The 20,000-nt window shown below is 44.9% G+C and overlaps 1 protein-coding gene across 3 annotated transcripts in view; it reads left to right on the forward strand.

The window, feature by feature from the left end:
• The window catches only part of mdga2a (MAM domain containing glycosylphosphatidylinositol anchor 2a), a 154,619-nt gene that overhangs the window by 105,855 nt on the left and 28,764 nt on the right, over positions 1-20,000 (forward strand). For all 3 annotated transcript variants that reach the window (XM_048228706.1, XM_048228709.1, XM_048228707.1), the window contains exons 9-10: positions 1,412-1,681; positions 10,039-10,187. In XM_048228706.1, the coding sequence (XP_048084663.1) occupies positions 1,412-1,681; positions 10,039-10,187 (419 nt within the window). The remainder of the gene's footprint in view (positions 1-1,411; positions 1,682-10,038; positions 10,188-20,000) is intronic.

Here is a 20,000-nt window from a genome sequence, read left to right on the forward strand (position 1 = left end):
TTACTAGTTAACATCATATATACGTGGATCAAATGCATGCATTTACATTTACTCATGGTAAATAGTGTATTAAATAACATGGATCCCTGATCAAGTGAAGTGTTTCATTGTATGCTTAAAGGATGTAGCACCAAATTAAATAATATTTTTATGTTGTGTTTTGTAGTCAGATTCTTTCCCAGGCTTCAGTCCCTAAAGCCTTTTTTATCTTAGCATAGCAGAAACTAATATAGTTCCAAAATTAAGCGAAAAAAATACCAAAATAACACCAGCCTGGTGTCACAGTGAGCATTAAGAGGCATATATGGGATGCCTTGACTCTAATTGGCCCCAAAGAAGGATTGCTCCTTCAGGAATACAGAGACGTTCAGTGTGCTTAGCCTCTTTGATTAGCCGAAACACACATAAACCTGAGCATAAAAGCTGATTCCGGTGAATAATAGTCAGGCAAAAAGGAACATTAGCAGTATTAGAATGACTCCCAAGCAGTGTTTCTCCATAGTTTTTTTACATTTATTTATTTAATAATTCTTTTTTTTTAATCAGTTGTCGGTAGTCAGAGTTGACGGCATGTTCCTTCTTGATCTTGCAGCCGGGGGCATCTCTCAGCGCTCCGATGACTCTGGAGTTTTTTGATCTTAAGATTACCAAAATATGTTGAGATAAGCACCCAATGGGACTGCAAGTTCTTTCCCCAGTCTTTCTCTCTTTCTCTCTCTCTCTCTCTCTCTCTTCTCTCTCTCTCTCTCTCTCTCTCTCTCTCTTCTCTCTTCCTTTCTTTCTTTCTTTTTTTTGCCTCGGCTGTGATTTTCATATTTAATGAGAGATCTGAAAGATTCATGTCCTCCTGCTATTTCACCAATTTTGGTTATGTATTTATTTAATGGCTGGCACTTTTTGATAGCACAGTTCCCATAGTCTGTTTAACTATGTGAGTATAATTTGATAAGTGTGTGATGTGATTATTTTTTAACAGTGTAGCCAGATGACAAAGGGATGCATGGTTTTGCATCAAATCAGTCTTGCATTAAGAAATAATAACTGCAAGATCAATGTTTACTTTAATTAGTACTTTAATTACATGACACAGGGATAATTATTGTTGTGAACTTTTAGACCTTCTAAACTGAAGCAAAACTTGTGTATTGTGTTGTGTATTCCATGAAATTTTGTGAAGATTGCTTTGAAGGAACGAGATAGACCCATGTCCTCAGTTCAACCATTTCATAAAACCTTGACATTAAAATGTTTTCAGCATGACACCACGACAGTGACCCACTTTTAACAAAGGAACCTCCTACAACTCAGCAAAGTCAACCCCCCCCCCCAACTTTCTAACCCGTTTGTGACTTTCCTCTCTTGATGACCCTGTGTCATTCTCTCTGTCTTTCTCTCTCCGTCCTTCACACAGACCCTCCGGCGGTGGAGCCCATCTACACTGAGATCCGGCAGGGCCTGGGCCGCGCCTTCACGCTGACGTGCCGCGTGCTGCGGGCGCACCCGTCCCGCGTGCTCAAGTACGAGTGGAAGCTGGGCACGCGCCTGCTCACCGTGGGCGACTTCAACCAGCGCGACGAGACCGAGTACCACGTGCGCGCACTCAACCGCGAGGGCTACGGCGAGTACACCTGCGACATCACCAACGAGGCTGGGGCTGGACGATGCACCTTCCTGGTCACAGGTGAGAGGGCTGGTCTGGGACTTAACTGTTTGGAGTGCCTTATTTCAGACAGCATGAAGCAATGACATGATATGTCTAGCCACGATCTGAAGAAGGGCCCAGGCCAAAACATTATCGATTAAATAAAGTATTGATATGGAGTCAGGGTGTGCGGTGCTTCTCAACCTCCTCAAGCACTTTACCAGAAATAAAGGATGGAACTCAGTTATAGTTTTCACATGATTTCACCCGCCATAGCACACTGAAGATGGAGCAATTTAAAAAAAAAAAAAGTTTAAAAAATAACTGTGAGGCCTATCCTTTATTTCCAAAGTTTAATTTTTTGACGCCTAGAAGGATTTAGTTAGCCTAGCCCCGCCCACCTAGATCTTCTTTCAGGGAGATCTTGTCTGGAACTCCATAGTTCATAACCGTTTCCCTCAAACATAAGAAATGTCAGGCCAATCAATGACGAGGGGAACTTATTGTGATAAACAGAAGCAGCAACACCTGCAAATGTCAAAAAATGCAATTGGAAAGATGTAGAAATTGATTTACAGCAAAGGTACACCCACATACATTGTTTCCTGACTGTTGATGCTGTTTATTGTCAGTTTGTAAAATTTAGTCGAAGTAGGAAGTAACGTTAGGAATCTCTGATCAATGTGATTAGTAAGGCTGGACCAATGATTTCAAAGTTAGTGCCTGTTGCGATGCAACTCTATTCACTTTGTGAATGAGTTTAGATTTTTCCAGGCTAGGATTTAGCACCGTTTTTGACAAAGTTTGCAATATCACAAAACAACTACAATATGTACGGAAAAACTCAGTGGTCACCATTGGTCATAGATTATATGATTATGCAGTATGTTGATATAAATTAGTTTCCATCACTGTGTTCACAGTATCATGACCTTCTGACCTCAGCATTGATCTTTCTGTTGCCCATTGTTGCTTAATTCATTGAAGCAATTTGCATTCAGCTTGAGGGCCAGTCAATACAGTGTTTAACCAACGGGTCTGATGGGATTGATTGATGCCTCTGTGTGGCTTTCATTGTAGTTGCAGCTGCGTTTAGGAGTCGTTTATTCAGCCTCGGGCCAGGTGTGCATGAGAAAGGGTTTGCCCAACTTTTCTTGTCCAACTTGTTGAAGAATTCAGGATAACGCTTTGGTGAGATTGATCGAGCTGGACTGTATTTAGCTTGGATATGAAGTTAACGTTGCTTTTAGTTGCAACATTGAATTTATTTGGAGTTAAGCACAGTTAAATTTATTAGGGTTCAGTTGTGTTTGGCTTTTGGGTTTGAATATAATATAGTGTGTGATCTATCAAGCACTATTGAGTAGTCTGAACTGAGATGCACTCTGTATGATGTTTTAAGCCACTTCTAAATTTACAGAGCTTTAATTCCAAGATATAATTGAGTTTATCGAGTGGTTTGCATCATAAAGCCACAGTGTGAAGAGCCAAGCCAGATAACAGCAAGTGTTGATGAGGCCGTCGGGGACAGACCGAGCACTCAGGCTGAACCACATGGCCACTTCCTGTGTCTCGGAACATACCGCCCGCAGTATTTGTAGTTAAGGTCAAGCGAGACAATCACAGCATTCCCACAATGCTGCAATTAGGCTTAACTTCAGAGTCTCGCTGCGTGGTTGATGTGTTGTTTTTGTCACAGTCCAGTTGTTTTTACTTGTCCCTGGCACATATACCGATGCTGTATACCGTCAGCTGTGAAATGTCTTTCAGTCGAATTATCAAATTAGAGCAAATGCCTGTAGGAAACATTGCAGTTCATGTAAGGTTACGTAAACATGATTGCAGTGCCACAGTTTATTATGACATTTTATCCAAGTGACTTTCCCAAACAATAGAGTCAACAAGAGAGTGATGACAGTTGAAGGTAAATGGTTTCCACCCGGCCATGAAAATCATCTCGGAATGGCATGAGAATGGTATCGATCGCTGGGTCGTGAGTCTTTTAAGGATGCAGTGGCAACGCGTGATTTGTTTGTTTTGACATGCGCTAAGCGCTAACAATGTGGAGCAGGCAACTATCAGTGCATGTTTGCTCAGAGCTGGGTGCCATGTCATCGCCAACAAGGCCCGAATGCGTCAGTGCTCCGAGGAGTAGAAACCCAGCATGACAACACGCAACTGCAGTTACCTCAACGACATGTCATAAAGAGACCACTGGGCCGAGTCAAAGTTGAAACATTGTACAGCATGAATACCTTTTTCCACCAGAAAAAGCACAATACAATAATCAGCTTATTTTGTTTACATTAACTGTTTATTTTCATTATACATGTCTGCTCTGTCTCAGATACAGTGTGCTGCATTCACGAAAAGCTGGCAGTACTGGTAGCCTTTTTTTTTTTTTTTTTTAAAGCATTAGTATGCTTGGGCAATGCTTTGTATATCATATGCATGGCATACTGTCCAAGGCCTCTGGCACTGGGTCTCTGCGGGCAGTCCTGGCACGTAGCTCTGACAGTCAGCCCAGGATGGATAGGATCTCAGGATTCCAGCGCCATCATTGACATGTCATAAAGGTCACCGTCAATGCAGTCCTTCAAGGGATGTGCCTAGAAAGCCTGGCAGAGCTGGCAACTCTATTATAGCTGTGCCCACTGGCATATGGAAGCACTGCCAGTCTGGACAGCACAGCTTTCCTGTATATTCTAGTAGTCAATTATTGCGTACAATGTGTTTAGCAATGCTACTACTGGTTATGATTTGTCATGTGCTGTTATTGAACCGTTTCATCAATGCTGTTATTGTTATAATATTTATCGATTATTACATATTGTCTTATCTGTACTGATTGTGGATTAAACAGCATAGTGACACAATATTTTTTTAATTTCATGATCAATATAGCAGCTTGTGATCTATTATTGATGATCGATATCTTTTTAATGTACTCAACAGTGGCATCAGTACTGTTAATTGAACTGTTTATTGAATATTATATATTACTTTACATAATTACCTTATATATACAGAGTGCGCTATCAACTACAACATTAATGTATATATGTTATTTTCTGACAATTGGTGGCTTTTAATGAAAATTACAATGTATTTTTTTTGTTCACATTTTAAAAGTGCAGTGCTTTATTTGTTTATACATCATCCGGAATGTTCCATTGTCTCTTCCTCTGGCTTGAATAATTGCAGATGGTCTTAAACAGGCCTGGAGCTCAGATTTCACTCTTTGGAAAGTTAAAGAACAGGCCTGTGAATGGGGGAAGAATGGGTAATTAATTAGACGGGTACAACAGCATTTTAATGAATCTGCTTTTGACCCTGCCTGGTCTGTTCCCATCCCCTGCTCCATTCTTTGTATTCTTGATTTCAGATATCAGTCCACATCCCAGCTTCACATCTTTTTTTTCTCCTTCTCTCCCCCTCTCTCTCTCTCGTCTTAGAATTTTAATTGCACAGTTTTGGTCAAATGCTTCAGGGTGATGTCCTTGTCACTGTCGATAAACACGAGGCTCGCGCAAATCTAATTAACTGCTTTTCATGCAAGCACAAAAAGCAATTGTTTTGCCTGTTGAAAAGACAGAAAACTATACAGTTTGATACATACATTTGATGTCAAAGAAAAGGATGGGGAAATTGGTAGCAATTGTAGAAGACTTTGAAGGATGTACTCGTGGAAAATGTCTAAAAAAAAGTTATATTTCATCGCTCTCCTGTTTAGCCCATGTAGCCAGTGTTAGACATGAAATAAAAACACAAATACTGCTGGTGCTGCCCTAGATTCTGTTAGTGGTTCTGAGCGTGGACATTTTGGGATTGGCTGCTTCTCACCTGAACTGGCAAAGCTAGAAATGCCTCGCCTCGTCACCCGGAACAATTGGCTCAGTCGGTCTTCAAGAGAGAGAGGCTCGTCTTTGATTCTGTGCCACTCTGTAAGTTGCCCGTGTTGTCGCCCGGCCCTGCCTGTTTTTTTTTTTTTTTTTTTTTTTTTTTTACTCCTGTGGGATTTCTTTCTTTTTTGGCCTCTCGGGCTATACATCACAGAGAGTTGATGAGCCATTCGTTAGCGATGAACAGTGAGGAGGAGAAGCTCAATATGATCTACCTGCCTCTGATGCTTAGGTTAGATGTTTCGCCACTAATCATATCATTTGCATTGAATTTCCTCTGCTGCTCAGCAGGCATATAGGATTATATCACACACACACATGCACACACACACACACACACTCACACACACACACACACACACACACACACACACCAACATTGTCTTTTCCCACCGAAAGCCCAGCCAATATAAAACTCACCCATCTGAACAAATACTCTCTCTCAAATACTCTCTCTCTCTCTCTCTCTCTCTCTCTCTCTCTCTCTCTCTCTCTCTCAATCTCTCTCCTCTCTCAGTCTCTCTCCTCTCTCAATCTCACTCTCTCTCAATCTCTTTCCTCCTTTTCTGGTTATATCAATCCCTTTCTCCATCCTACAGTATCTGTTTCTTTCTCCCTTTCCTCTCTTTCTCTTATGCTCTCACTCTCTCTCGCCTTATTTCTCTCTTTATTTTCTCTCTCTCTCTCTCTCTCTCTGTCTATGTGAAACACGTGTATGGCCATTATGTTTTAGGGGTCCGAAGATGGATTGTTGGCAGCAAGCACAGCAAACAGTCTGGCTCCGAGGCATTAAGTTTTAGATGGCCGCGGCATCCCGTGCGTGTGATGCAGACACACTCATGAGTAGGCACAGGGGCACATGAGAGCTAAGGAGAGCAATCACTGGATCTCTCCCTCTCTCTCTCTCTCTCTGTCCGCCACTCTCTCTATCTCGCACGTGCTCGTGGCGGTCATTTTCCCCGACAGGCAGCTTTTGTGTGTATGTGTGTGTTTTTTTTTTTTTTGTTTGGACGGCTTTGTCGGCGATGAAGGTTAAGTCAGGAGTGAATCTCTCGACTGGAGATGTCTGTGTGTGTGTGTGTGTGTGTGTCGCATGGAATGAATATCTTGCGTGTGAATATCTTGTGTGTGTGTGTGTGTGTGTGTGTGGTGTGTGTGTGTGTGTGTGTGGGTGTGGGTGTGTGTGTGTGTGTGTGTGGGTGTGTGTGTGTGGGTGTGTGTGTGTGTGTGTGTGGGTGTGTCGCTGGCGAGTGGCCCCGGTGTCGCCTCGCTGCGCCTGTGACTGCACTGACTGCTTGTTAGGGTGACAGCTGGACTTTGAGATGAAATATTCATGGCAAGACAGTGTGTGTGTGTGTGTGTGTGTGTGTGTGTGTGTGTGTGTGTGTGTGTGTGTGTGTGTGTGTGTGTGTGTGTGTGTGTGTGTTGATTCAGTCTGAGGCAGGATGGACGGCTCTGGTGTTGGCAGTTGTGCTGTTTGATGATGGACAGTGTTTGCCTGCGTCAGCTGATGAAGTTCCACGCAGATAGATGCAATCACTCCCTCACACACATATTTATATTCTCCCCGGGGAAAGGTGTTGAAATATTTCTAACTGGAACCAAACTACAGTAAGACATGTCAGACAAGCCTCATTATCATGACTGTTATAACACTATTCACATTTAAAACTGGTCGGTCTGGACAATAAAAGTAGGACACCATAACCAAATATCTGTCCTCTAATGTAGTACTATCCTAATATATAATATTGAAGTTCTGATATAGACATACTTCCTTTTGGCACAGAAAAAAAAGAGCATTCAACCCAGCGAGCCTTGAGAATGGGTCTCCATGGTGGTCAACCCCTGTGCCCTAAACCACATCACCAATGAGCCAGGCTTGTTGCCATGGCAGTCCGATCCTCATTCTCCACTGTAGTCACTGCAGTCTGTCTCTTTCAGTCAATCAGACCCTACACCGTAATATGATTATTAAAGTGTACATGTGTGAGATCAGGGGTTCTGCACTGCAGAGCTGCTGATGAGAGACACACACACACACACACACACACACACACACACACACACACACACACACACACACACACACACACACAGAGTGGGTTTGGGGGATTTCCTGGTTTGAGTGGCCCGTGCCAGGCAGCATTATATGATTTAGAGGCGTGCTCCAACAACAGTTGGCCAATTCCAAAGCAATTTAGCTTTGGACAGGAGAGCACGGGGTGGGCAATCTTATCATTATTAAAGGCCCATCGTTGGCTGGAGGGATTTCACCTCAGCTACTAGCGACCAGGTCGCCCCCAATGGTGCGGCTGATTCCACTCTTTTAATCAGCAGATAGCAGTCTTTAAATGATCGATTAGCGGTGTGTGAGTGCTGTTCACTTGGCGTTCGCTCTCATTCCCCATCGGAATGAAAAGCTGTGGCTGTGTCAGTGGCGGCAGCGACAGGTGGGTTGGAGGAGATTGCCCCATTGGTGCTCGGGTGATCAGCAAGCCTGACGAGACATGATTGCCTGGGCACCTAGCCCCCCCCCCCCCCCCCACACACACACACACACCCCCACACACACACACACACACACAAACACACCATCCCCCACTCCCTCTGTCCCCAACCCTTTGAGACGTAGTCATCTGCAGGGGTAGCGTGCGTGATAGGCCTACAGGAGCAGCATGGTGCCCCAGCCCTGGGTAAATGTGCCCCCTATCCCATGGAGCTCTATGGCTTTATCTGGCAGCTTTAAGCAGAGTGAACGGCCCATTAGCTGTTCCTGTAGATTCCTCCTGTTAATAGGCGGCCACTAAACCAGTCACAGGTGACAGGATTAATCTGCAGGCTGCACACATCAGCACAATTGCCTTCATCTCTCTGGCTCACCCTCTTCATCGGCACATCTGTATATTATCTACATACTTCTGTCTGTTTCTGTGTAGCTATATATCTATCTCTCTGTACATATATCTCCTATTGTATTACATATATGAGTATAGGAATATGTATGCACATCTGCATGAGGCTTAAGCATAAGTCTTTTTAATTCTGTTCTCTCATTCTCTCTCACTGCGTCTGCTTTCCCCCTTTAGTTCCTTCCTTTCTCTCTCTCTCCCTCTCTCTCTCTCTCTCTGTCTCTCTCTTACTCTGTCCATTTCTGTACTCTGCGTCTCCAACCTGTATCCCCTCCACCTCTCCCCTTCTCCGTCCTCCTCCTCCTCCTCCCCAACCTTGATACGCCACTCAGGCTGGCACTTATTCACATGTGGACAGGCCAATTGTACATTTCTCCTCTCTTGCCGCCTGCACAGTGGTAACACCCCCATCCCCACCCCAGCCCCCCGCACCTTTCAATCAAGCACACACACACACACACACACACACACACACACACACATACATACACACACACACACACACACACACACATACATACACACACACAGACACAAACACACACACACACACACACACACACACACACACACACACACACACACACACACACACACACACACACACACACACACACACACACTCAGACACACACACAATCACGCACACACAATCATGCACACGCACACACCCACAGTCACACACATGCACACACTCTTGCACACACATGCGTCTCCCTAGCCACTGTGGCATATGAGCTACAGTCTCCTGGTGATGGAGGCGATTCTCATGTTTATGTCGGCACACACACATTATCCGGCTTGCCTTTCACTGCTAATGAGCATTTTAAAAGGCTTCCATCTTGTTGTTTTCCCTTCAGCCTCAGCAACCACAAGGTTTTTTTTTTTTTTTCCTTTCACTTTGACGAGGAAATGGACAGCCTTTCGGGGCTAAGCTGTTTTTTTCTGTCTCCACTTTCATTTGCTGTCAACTCCCAAGTTCAATGACGAGACCTCTTTAGATGCTTGTTTTGTGTCCATGTTTCCTTTGAACTGCCGTTAAAGATGGGTCTTTTCAGCTATTTAAATATATATTTATCCTCCTCTTCCTCCTCCTTCCTCACTCATGCTCACCAAGTGACTTTTCTTTTAATCACATTCTCCAAAGCTCTCCAGTGTCTCTTCAATTACTCAGCTGTTTGACCTCTGACCTCCGAACGCTCCGAACGCTCGCCATCAGAATATCAGCTACTGTAATTTCCTAAAGCCCTTTAAAAAGGGCCTCATAAACACTTTCAACCCTGTAATCAAACAGCCAATGTGACAATGCTTTTTAGCGCGGACAGCGAGAAACTCATTTGTGCGCACGGCATAAACAAGGTTCGCTCCGACAAATGGGACACTTCAGTGTGGGGGGGAAAAAGCTGTCATGAATCACAGGATGCTTATTAGAAATTCATTCTAAAATAATACGAGTTCATCCAGGTGTCAGCACAGAAATGAGGCACCTGACAACTCTAATCAAAACTCCCTTGATATGTTGAAATATTCGCATAACATTTAGCTTTCTGAGTTGTGATTTTTTCATATATTTCATTTGCAGGTAAGGCCTTTCAACCGGAGTTCTACTATGACACCTACGGGGCTCTTTGGCAGAACAGGCCGCGGGTGTATGGCTTCAAGCTCCAGTGGACCCAAATGAACCCGGGCTCAGTGGACCGCATCAAGGCCTACAGACTGGGAATCAAGCAGGTCAGTGAGCGTCCATTTACACTTTTGGCGCCCAATGCGAAGGGAGTTTGCTCTTGTGCATTTTTTTTTTGCCTGTTCTTCCCTCCCCTGTATGGTTCAGCAGACCTTTGCATGGCTGGGTTTTTGTATTTCAATTTGGTGACCGATGATGAAGATGAAGTGGGACTGGGAAAATACCCTTTGCTGCACGACTTCACTCCGAGGATTTAAATTCATATCAAATACAGGTTGAATAAAGCGGATCTATCCTACAGAGAGTGCACACTTTTTCAGAAATATTGTGTGTGCAAGATTACTTTGATTTGCACTCCTGGTACCTGCCATTGTGTCACCCAGGAAACATTTTCTTAGATGCATCATTGCAATAACCATAGAGCACTCTTTAGAACATAGAATTGCAGCAGCAATCATATTTTCTCACGGGGCGAGGTATTTCCTCCACTTTCCATAGGCACACCAGATGGTGCTCCATGTTACCTTACCAGTACAGCAATTACAGTGTCTCTGCCTCCCATAAATAAAATAATAGGGCTAATCTTAGGTACTCAATGCGCATCTGCTCGCTTTTAGGCAAAAACTTTACTTTCCCACTGATTTAAGTGTGCCATACTCTTTCAAGGAAAATCTTCCCTCGGCTCCTTCTGCTGCCTGTGTTGTCTTAGTGCCATGTTCCACACCGGAGCTGTCTTGCCCACGGCGTCTATTGGATAAATCCTGGGCTACTGTAGCAGAAACCTGATTTGTGAGATTGTCTCCGAGCAGCAATTTTAAGAGCCGGTTCCTCGTACCTGGAGCACAGAGTGTATGGAGGTCTTCATAACGTGATGTGAAGCTACAATATCTATAACTGAGTCTGCTGTGGTGCTTATTAGATTGCCAGCCTTCTGCAGCCACTTTGCAGGACAGTGGTGAAAAGCTGAGCTCTGTGCGATAGGTTGATAGAGTTAGTAGTCGAGATGTATTTATTGTTTTTTTGTGTGTGTGCTTTCCTTGGGCCCCGGAAGTCAAGTCAGTACTGCCAGGCAACTGCTGTTGGAGAGACGGTTTGGGCTCTTGCCAACTCATTCCAGCCCGTCCAGTTGAAACCAATGAAAATATAAAAACACAAAATTGTCTCCAAATTAGAGCTATGTTGATGTTGAGTTGACACAGATGGATGATTGTTTATTGGGTATGACAAGTCATGACCTTTGTGTGACAATTAACACATTTTTTTTTTTAAATCTTAAAAGTAGATTTCACAGTTTATTCTTATTTAGCAGATACACCTGAGTCTCCCGACGCAAAGCTGTTCCCCGTGACAGCATGTCTAATCCCTTTCACAGCCAATCACAAAACACATGCCGCAAACAAAATGGCTACCGGAGGTATATTTAGCCGTGTTTTGTCGGTGCACGCTGCGTTCCCAAACAGCAGCTGGGGCCGCAGAACTGTCAGGCTTCACGGGAGAAGGGGGTCACATGGAGAAGCCCGCTGATGCTCTTCAAACGCTCTCACCTCCGCGGCGGGGGGGGGGGGCGGGCAAGGTGCGGCGCACAACGCGACGCGACACGGCGGCTCCCTGTCACCCCCGTCCGTCACAGACAAGCGGCGCTCAGCTGGAGCATCGAAGTCGGCGGCCACTTCTAATGACATCACGCAGAGTGATTTATTCCTTGTCAGGTTTGTCATTGGGAGTGGCCGCCCACCGGCATTTCAAAGTCAACAAGAGCCACAAGTTTTGGCACATGAGAGAATATTCTGGATTTTTTTTCTTTCTTTCTTTTTTTGGACCCATCTCTGTCTCTCTCTCTCACTCACTCACTCACTCAAACATTCACATGCACACACACACACACACACACACACACACACACACACACACACACACGCACACACACACATGCACACACACACACAACACACACACACACATGCACACACATATGCACACACATACACACACACACACACACACACACACACACACACACACACACACACACTATTAGTCATATCAGTAAGGGCAATTAGAAATGCGGCCCTTTTTTGGAGGATAGGGTGTGCGTGTGCTCTTCGTCATCAGTGGCGTGGCGCGCGGCCGTGTTTGCGCTCCATATTTCCACAGGGACAGAGGCGATGGAGGGAGGTGAGCCGAGGCTCGGTGGTGCAGTCGAGCACAGCTCGCCATATAGATTTTCACCGGCTCTCGGGACCCGCAAAGCATTTTCTGTCGAATGGAGGGGTGGGGGGCTGGGAGGAGGAGAAAGAGTGAGTGAGAGGGGGGAGGACGAGTGGAGGTAGATAGAGAGAGAGAGAGAGAGAGAGAGTGAGAGTGAGTGAGGTGTGTCTCGTCTGAAAGCAATGGTGCATGGAGTGTTGCGCATTGTGATAAATAATGAAATGAGTTGGTAGACGAAGCCCACGGGTGTTAGTTGAATCCTCTGAAGTATCTCTCACTCTCTTTTTTTTTCTCTTTCTCTTTCTCTCTCTCTCTCTCTCCCTGCTGATTTTCAGTCGAATACTAACAGATTTGAAAGGTTTTCAAATCAAACCTTTGTAGTGGTTTGGAGGAAGAAAAAAAAATAGACAGGCGTGCTCTCCGGCATCCAAACCAAGATTTCTGTCAGTCCATGCAGGGTAAGGGAGAGAGTGCACCAGAGCTTTGTAGTTATACTAGCCAGCTTTGTAGTAATCCATAGCATTATCCATACATCCATACATAGGATAGCATGGGCCATACAGGTGCAATGCCACATCAAAAAGCTTCATACAAGAAGTATGGACTTCCTATTCATCCATACCATACAAACAACTATAACATGAGTCATTTTGGAAAATGTTTAACCATGAAGCAAGCTCATAGCATTGAAAAACAAATCCAGTCTTGTTTGAACTGGCTATATATATATTTATTTTGCAATATACATTGCGTAACTAAATTATGCAGGTGTGTTGCAGTGCACAACAAAACCAATTACTGCAATGGCATCCACTGCCAGTTGAGCGCTGTCCTTCTGCTGTGCACATGGCATCGGCCTTCACTCAGATGGTCCGCGCGCGGCCACCGCCACTGCCACCTGGCCCCCTCAACGGCTGGTGTGGCTGTGGATAGTGCGTCCTTCTCCCCTTTGAAGAGGGAACTTCAGTGAGCACACCTGACACCTGCAGACATGCAGCGGAAAGAGAGAGGGTGAGAGAGAGAGGGAGAGAGAGAGAGAAGGCTGGGAAAACAGGGGGAGAGGGCAGAAAACTAATTAACAGCAGTGCCCAGGGGGAGAGGGCTGCCCAAATAAGATAAGCTTTACGGGAGGAAATCAGGAGGGTGGGTGGGATGGAGCAGAGGTTAGCAGCCCACGTGTGTGAGAGAGAGAGAGAGAGAGAGAGAGAGTGAGAAAGGGAGAGTGAGAGAGAAAGAGACAGAGAGTGTGTGTGTGTGTGTGTGTGTGTGTGTGTGTGTGTGTGTGTGTGTGTGTGTGTGTGTGTGTGTTTATATGGTTGTGTATTAGTCATACAGGTTTTTGGGTTGACTCCCTTGTGTTACTGTAATGTCCACATGATGTTTATCCTGTAATGTATATTCTAGTCATACTGTAAACTTCTTGCTTATTTGTGTATGCATGCATATTTGTGCCTTTATACTAAGTATACATGTTCATACATGCTCAGACATGCTTTTGTGTGAGTCTTTTGTATTCATTTGTGTGTTTGTGCATGTGTCTTTGTAATGGAATGGAGTGTGTGTGTGTATGTGTGTGTGTGTGTGTGTGTGTGAATGTCAGCATCTGTCCCATTTGGCCCAGCCTTGACTCCTCCATTCCAGTCTTGGCTTGTCAGGCGTTGCCTTCTGCCTGTGCTCTCGCCATCAGGAAGCACTCCAACTTTAATGGGTCACATTCTCGCCTGACTCCTTTTCATCCCCTCCCCTCCTCCCCTCCTCTCCTCTCCTCTCCTCTCCTCTCCTGTCCTCTCCTCTCCCCCTCCCTACCTCTCCACCACACATAGCCCCTGGTGTGGCTGCCATACCCTTTCACTCGTCCGTGCTCCACACAGCGCTCATCCCCCTTTTCCACTCATCTATCATTTGGCTTCAACTGCTTACCTGTCAGTTTGGCCCCTGGCCCCTACTGGGCTGGCGGAAGGTTCTAGTGTGTGGCAGAGTGAGTGATTAGGACAGGGAAGGGGCCGGGGTGGCAGAAGGTTCTAGTGTGTGTAGTGGTGTGAGTGATTAGGGCGGGGGGTTACGGTAGCGGAAGGTTCTAGTGTGTGGTGGTGTGAGTGATTAGGGCGAGGAGGGGGGAGGTTAGGCTGACGGAAGGTTCTAGTGTGTGACGGTGTGATTGATTAGGGCAGGGTGGCGAGCTGCTCAGCTTGTGGTGTATTTAGGGAGCAGAGTGCATTCAGTGGATGTAAAAATGTCTCGTGCTGTGCTCGTCAAAGAGCCGCTAATCTCCGTTCTGTGTGTCAGTCTCTCACTCTATATCTCTCCTCCACAAATGTTTCTAATGTCTTCTGTCACTTCCACTGTGTCTATGTTTTTATTTAACCGTTTAGTTTCTTCTCTACCTCTCTCTCTCTCTCTCTTTCTGCCGTACTTTGTTTTTGTAATGTGTTGGAAACGTTACATTTAAATGTATTCATCTGGCAGACACTTTGGTCCAAAGAAACTCTGCAGTGAGGTATTATGCAAAACACGTGGCAGATAAAAACGTAACACATTGAAGAGAGAAATTGCATATTTAAGGCAAGGTACTGAACTTTGGACTGAATTCCGGCTGCATTCAGACATCTGATGCCACTTTAGTCAGACAATGTGGAATAAAAATAGGATTAGAGTCCGGGGTTTAGTTTAATACTGAAAGATAGTAGAATAGTGTTAGTTAACAGTTATCTCCAATGTAGTTGGGAAGGAGAGAATTAATAGATAGTTTACAGATGAGTTATTAAAATGGTCTGAGTGAGAGCTGTGAGGTCAAAGGTCAAATCAACAGAATATCTGTGGAGCTGTAAATCAGATTTTTGCAGTGCACATTAGGTCAAAATCACATTAGGTCAAAATCACATTAGGTCAAAATCGCTGTTTTTTTCTGTTTTCTCTGGGGTTTTTTTTTCTTGCGTGTCTCTGCTACTCTCACCATCACATATTTCCCTACATGAGGTACATAAACTGAATATTATGGTCTGCCAGTTTGGTGGACATTGATCCGAGGGCGTATGAAGGCAGAGATTTCTACTCCTCTTAGGTAACACTGACTCTGTAGATTTGTAAGGAGTCTCTACATTTGGCATACAGCAGCCTCTCTGCTCAAGCTCCTGGAAAGGAATTCAAGCTGGGCAGAGCACGGCCTTACCCGCCTCGGATTTTAGTGACCCCGTCCATTTTTGGCCATGCTGCTAATTAGGAGGAAGTGGGCAGGTGACCTTGCTGCAGGCAGGCAGATGTGAGAGTGTCCAGCAGATCGGTGCGGCCGAGGCTGTAATAAAGAGTGGCAGGGTAGTGGTGTGTGATGGAGGTGCTGGTGGGGTGGAGGACAGCTGTTCGCTGTCCGTGGTGCTTAAGCCGTGTCTCCTCACTCACACAGGTAGAGAAGTGTGTGTGTGTGTGTATGTGTGTGTGTCTGAGTGTATGTCTGTGTGTCTTTGTTTCTGTGTGTGTATGTGTGTGAGTGTGTGTGTAAAAAAGAGAGAAAGAGAGAGTGAAAAAGAGATTGAGATGGAGAGAGAGGAGAAACAGAGTCAAGCAGAGTGAGAGAGACAGAGAGAGAGAAACGAGATGTGAAAAAAGAAGTGGAAAGAGAGACAGTCTCAGTCAGAGAGAGGGCAGGAAGAAAGGCAGAAACCCGAAACATGCTTACAAAAAGAGACCGATAAGAGAGAGGTTTGCCAAAGGAAATGCACGTTTAAACAGTCACAAAAACAAATTCCGACCCTCTGTTTCCCCTCTACAATCAGGTTTCTTGTGCTCCTTGATTAACAGCAGTGCGTGTAGCAATGAGTGGCCTAAATTTCTGTTAGTCACCCAGTCTGAAGCAGGGAGCTGCAATCAGCATGTGCTGATGCCATTGCACACTCGGGAGGCGTCTGAAAAGCAGCTGATTGCCAACAGCGAATCCCTATCATGGAGGAAGTACTAATAGGCTTCTTTATAGGAAGGCTAATCCAGATGAGTAAAGTTTTACTGTGAGTAATTCAGGAGGATATCAGCAGAGTGTGTGTGTATGTGTGTGTGTGTGTGTGTGTGTGTGTGTGTGTGTGTGTGTGTGTGTGTGTGTGTGCGTGTGTGTCTGTGATTTAAACACACGCTTGCTGTGCGAATGCGTTTGATGTTTAACCAGTGAAAGATGCTGGTGGTGTAGGCTGGGTAGAGATGTGTGATAAGTTAGATGGAGGTGTGAATGGATGGTGGGGGAAATGACATCATTATCCACATATGGATTTTTTACATATGGAGCTCTGAGAGATCTAAATATGCCTACAGTAAATACAGAGATTGAGTGGAAAACTGATGAAAAATATGGTTCTCAGATACCTTTCCGACCATATTGTGACATCAAGATGTTATGGCTGCATGGTGTATTGACTGCAGGTAGTATTGGATCTCTGCCCAATTAACATTTTAAATACAAATTAAGGAGGGGGGAAACTCGCCCTGATGTAATATTTGTGCAATATGCTTTATTTTCTTTTTATTTCCTTTATTTTCTCTTCCAACAGACTAATTATCCTGCCCCTTACTCAAACTGTTTAATAACCTCGTTAAAGTTCCTGATGCATTGGTTTTCATAAGCGATATCCCGCTACTTGCTGTGATTAGGCTAAACAACGATAAAAATCAAAGTAGAATCCCAGGCCCTCACCGACCCAACCACACATGCAGCATCTCACAGCTCAAACAGGAGATGAGGAGTCTGCTGCTTAATCACCACGGGTGCTGCTAACTCCTCGACTATGCATGGCTTTCCTAGGGTCTTCCCCTCTCGGCGAAAGCTCTAGCAAAGCTGGCTATGAGTGCACGATATGTGCCATAGACATTCTCTTTAACTTAATTTATACCGCACGGCGCATTGTCTGGCACCGAGTTTATGGAAGTTCACATTCATAGATAGGGATACGGCGCCTTTGAATATTTCATGAACAATTCCTCTGTAATTAGGAAAGGGGATTGTAGAGTTCACTTTAAATGGGGATTGAATCTCTTTTAATGATATTGTTTAAACCGCTATCTCAGGGTAACAGACGGCCTTGCAATGGTGTAGAGAGAAAGAGAGGGAGAGAGAGAAAAAGAGAGAGAAAGAGAGAAAAAGACAATCTAGCTGAATGTTCTTATTCATTCGATCCAAACTAACTTTGTTTACTCTGATAGGCATGGAGAAAGGCATTGGCAAACAAGAGCGGAGAATCCATGTGATGGAATATTTTGCACTCCCCGCTTTACCAAATGGAATCTATTTAGGGAAAACAAGCAGTTTCTTTTGCCTCTCCTTATCCAATGCAGAGATGTAAACCCTGTCGATAGTTACAGTATGAAGCATTAAGCATGAAAAATTCCCCCAATTGTTCCTCATTGTGTCAAAGCCTACCCCATTGTTTAGCCTTGCCTACGCAATCCAGTTATGAAAAGTAATTGGTTTTTAAAAATGAGCTCATTGGATTGCTGTGTGCCGGTCGCCCTGTCCAGCTGGCTTGTGCTTTGCCTAGGCATGTGTACACACACACACTCTCACATTCACACACACACACACACACACACACACACACACACACACACACACACACACACACACAGTACATGCTCGGGTTGCTCTGCGTATAGTTTGCCCACAACAAATCGGCCTGGATGGGGCAGAGCTTTGATATGTAACGGCCCGTTGATCACATCCAGCCGATCAGACCTAGATTCGTCTCCTCCAGAGAGAGAGAGAAGACACCGAAGTGTTTTATTTTGCTGTTGCAATGGCGTCGTAACTGTGTCATCATACCGCCCGGCTGTTGCAGCACTGGCAGGGTGGGGCAACGTGTGCTGCTGCTGCTGCTGCTGCTGCTGGTGGAGGTGCTGGTGGTGGTGGTGATGTGTCTCTTGGCTCGCCTACTTTTGCCGTTGATTTACCCGAATTTGGCGAGTGGCACGCTCAGGGAGCGGAAGTGTGAATGTGTGTGTGTGTGTGTGTGTGTGTGTGTCTGTCTGTCTGTCTGTCTGTGTGTGTGTGTGTGTGTATGTGTATGCGTCTCTGTCTGTGTGTGTGTGTGTGTGTGTGTGTGTGTGTGTGTGTGTGTGTGTGTGTGGGTGTGTGTGTGTGTGTGTGTGTCTGTCTGTCTGTCTGTCTGTCTGTCTGTGAGTGTGTGTATGCATCTCTCTGTCTGTGTGTGTGTGTATGTGTATGCGTCTCTGTGTGTGTGTGTGTGTGTGTGTGTGTGTGTGTGTGTGTGTGTGTGTGTGTGTGTGTGTGTGTGTCTGATGGTGTGCATGCGAACAGGGCTCTAAAACACTTGTGGCAAAGCCTGGTTGTGTGGACATCAGTGCCCTATAGTTAGAGTGAGCTCATTCCTGTTTCTTGTGTCATGTCCCACAGATCCTCTCCTCTTTTATTCTCTCCATGTTCCCTCCATTCTCCTCTCTTTCATTGACCCCTTATCTTTCTCTTATTTCTGAGGTCCACTTCCCCTCTACTCCTCTCTCTCTCTCTTTCATCTCCTCCACTAGTCTATCATTTAATTTCCTCTCTCCACTTATCCTCTCCTCTGCCCTTCTCCTCTACTCTGTTTTCTTCCTGATCTACCTTTCTTTTTTCCCTCCGTCTCCCTCTCCCTTTACTAGACTCATCTCTCCCCCTCTTTCCCTCCTCAGTCCTCCATTTCATTCCATAAGCCCTCTCTTCTATATTCCTCTCTTCTCTTCTCTTCTCTTCTCTTCTCTTCTCTTCTCTTCTCTTCTCCACTCTAATCTCTCCACACCTCCCCTCTCATGCCTCTCCATCTTCCACTCGTCTGCTCTGTACTTTACTTCTGCTCTTCCTAAATTCTCCACTCTAAATTCTCCTCTCCTCTCCTGTCTCTCTGTTTTCCATGTCTTCCACTACTCTCATCACACCTTCCTTTCCTCTCTCTTCTCTCTATATCTTCTGTTCCACTGTAGTAGTGATCATCTCCCTCTCCTCTACTCTCATCCCTCCGTTTTCTCCTTTCTCTTTCTGTCCCAGGGCTGTAGTACTCGAGTCCGGTCTTGGACTCGAGTCCGGACTCGAGACCGTTTTTCTATGGTCTCGGACTTGTCTCCGGACTTCGCTAGTATTTGGACTTGGTCTTGTCTCGGTCGCCACTGGTCTTGCCAAATATGGCTTTTGGTCTCGACCCGAGTCCAGGTGTCTTTAGGGCCATCAAAATTAACGTGTTAATCAGCGATTCATTTTGAAATACATAATCGTTACAAAATATTAACTCAATAGTGTTTACCTTTGTGGGGGCTGATGTCAACGTAAACGGAAGCCATAAAACCCTAAAACCATAAGCCTGAGAGTTTATTTTACTGTCTGTGGAGTTAGCTGAAGATAAAGAGGAACCAACATTTAGCCAAATAGTAGCTTTACTGCAAACTGCTTTTCACTCTTGTTAGATAACGTTTACAATGTCAAAATGCACCAACTTCAACAGTTACATAAAGATGATACTTTTCGGCTCCTCTCCATTAAGATCCAACTTGAGCATTATGCTACTCCATTTAATTAAGAGCTGGCGTCTGAGCGCTACGAGAAGGAGAGAAAACGATTGGCAGGCTCCAGCTGGCTTGTCGTTGTTGATGATAATTGATATCTCCTTTTTAATATAAGAAACTTATAA

This window comes from Alosa alosa, chromosome 19, assembly GCF_017589495.1.
Source record: "Alosa alosa isolate M-15738 ecotype Scorff River chromosome 19, AALO_Geno_1.1, whole genome shotgun sequence".
NCBI classification, from domain to species: domain Eukaryota; kingdom Metazoa; phylum Chordata; class Actinopteri; order Clupeiformes; family Clupeidae; genus Alosa; species Alosa alosa.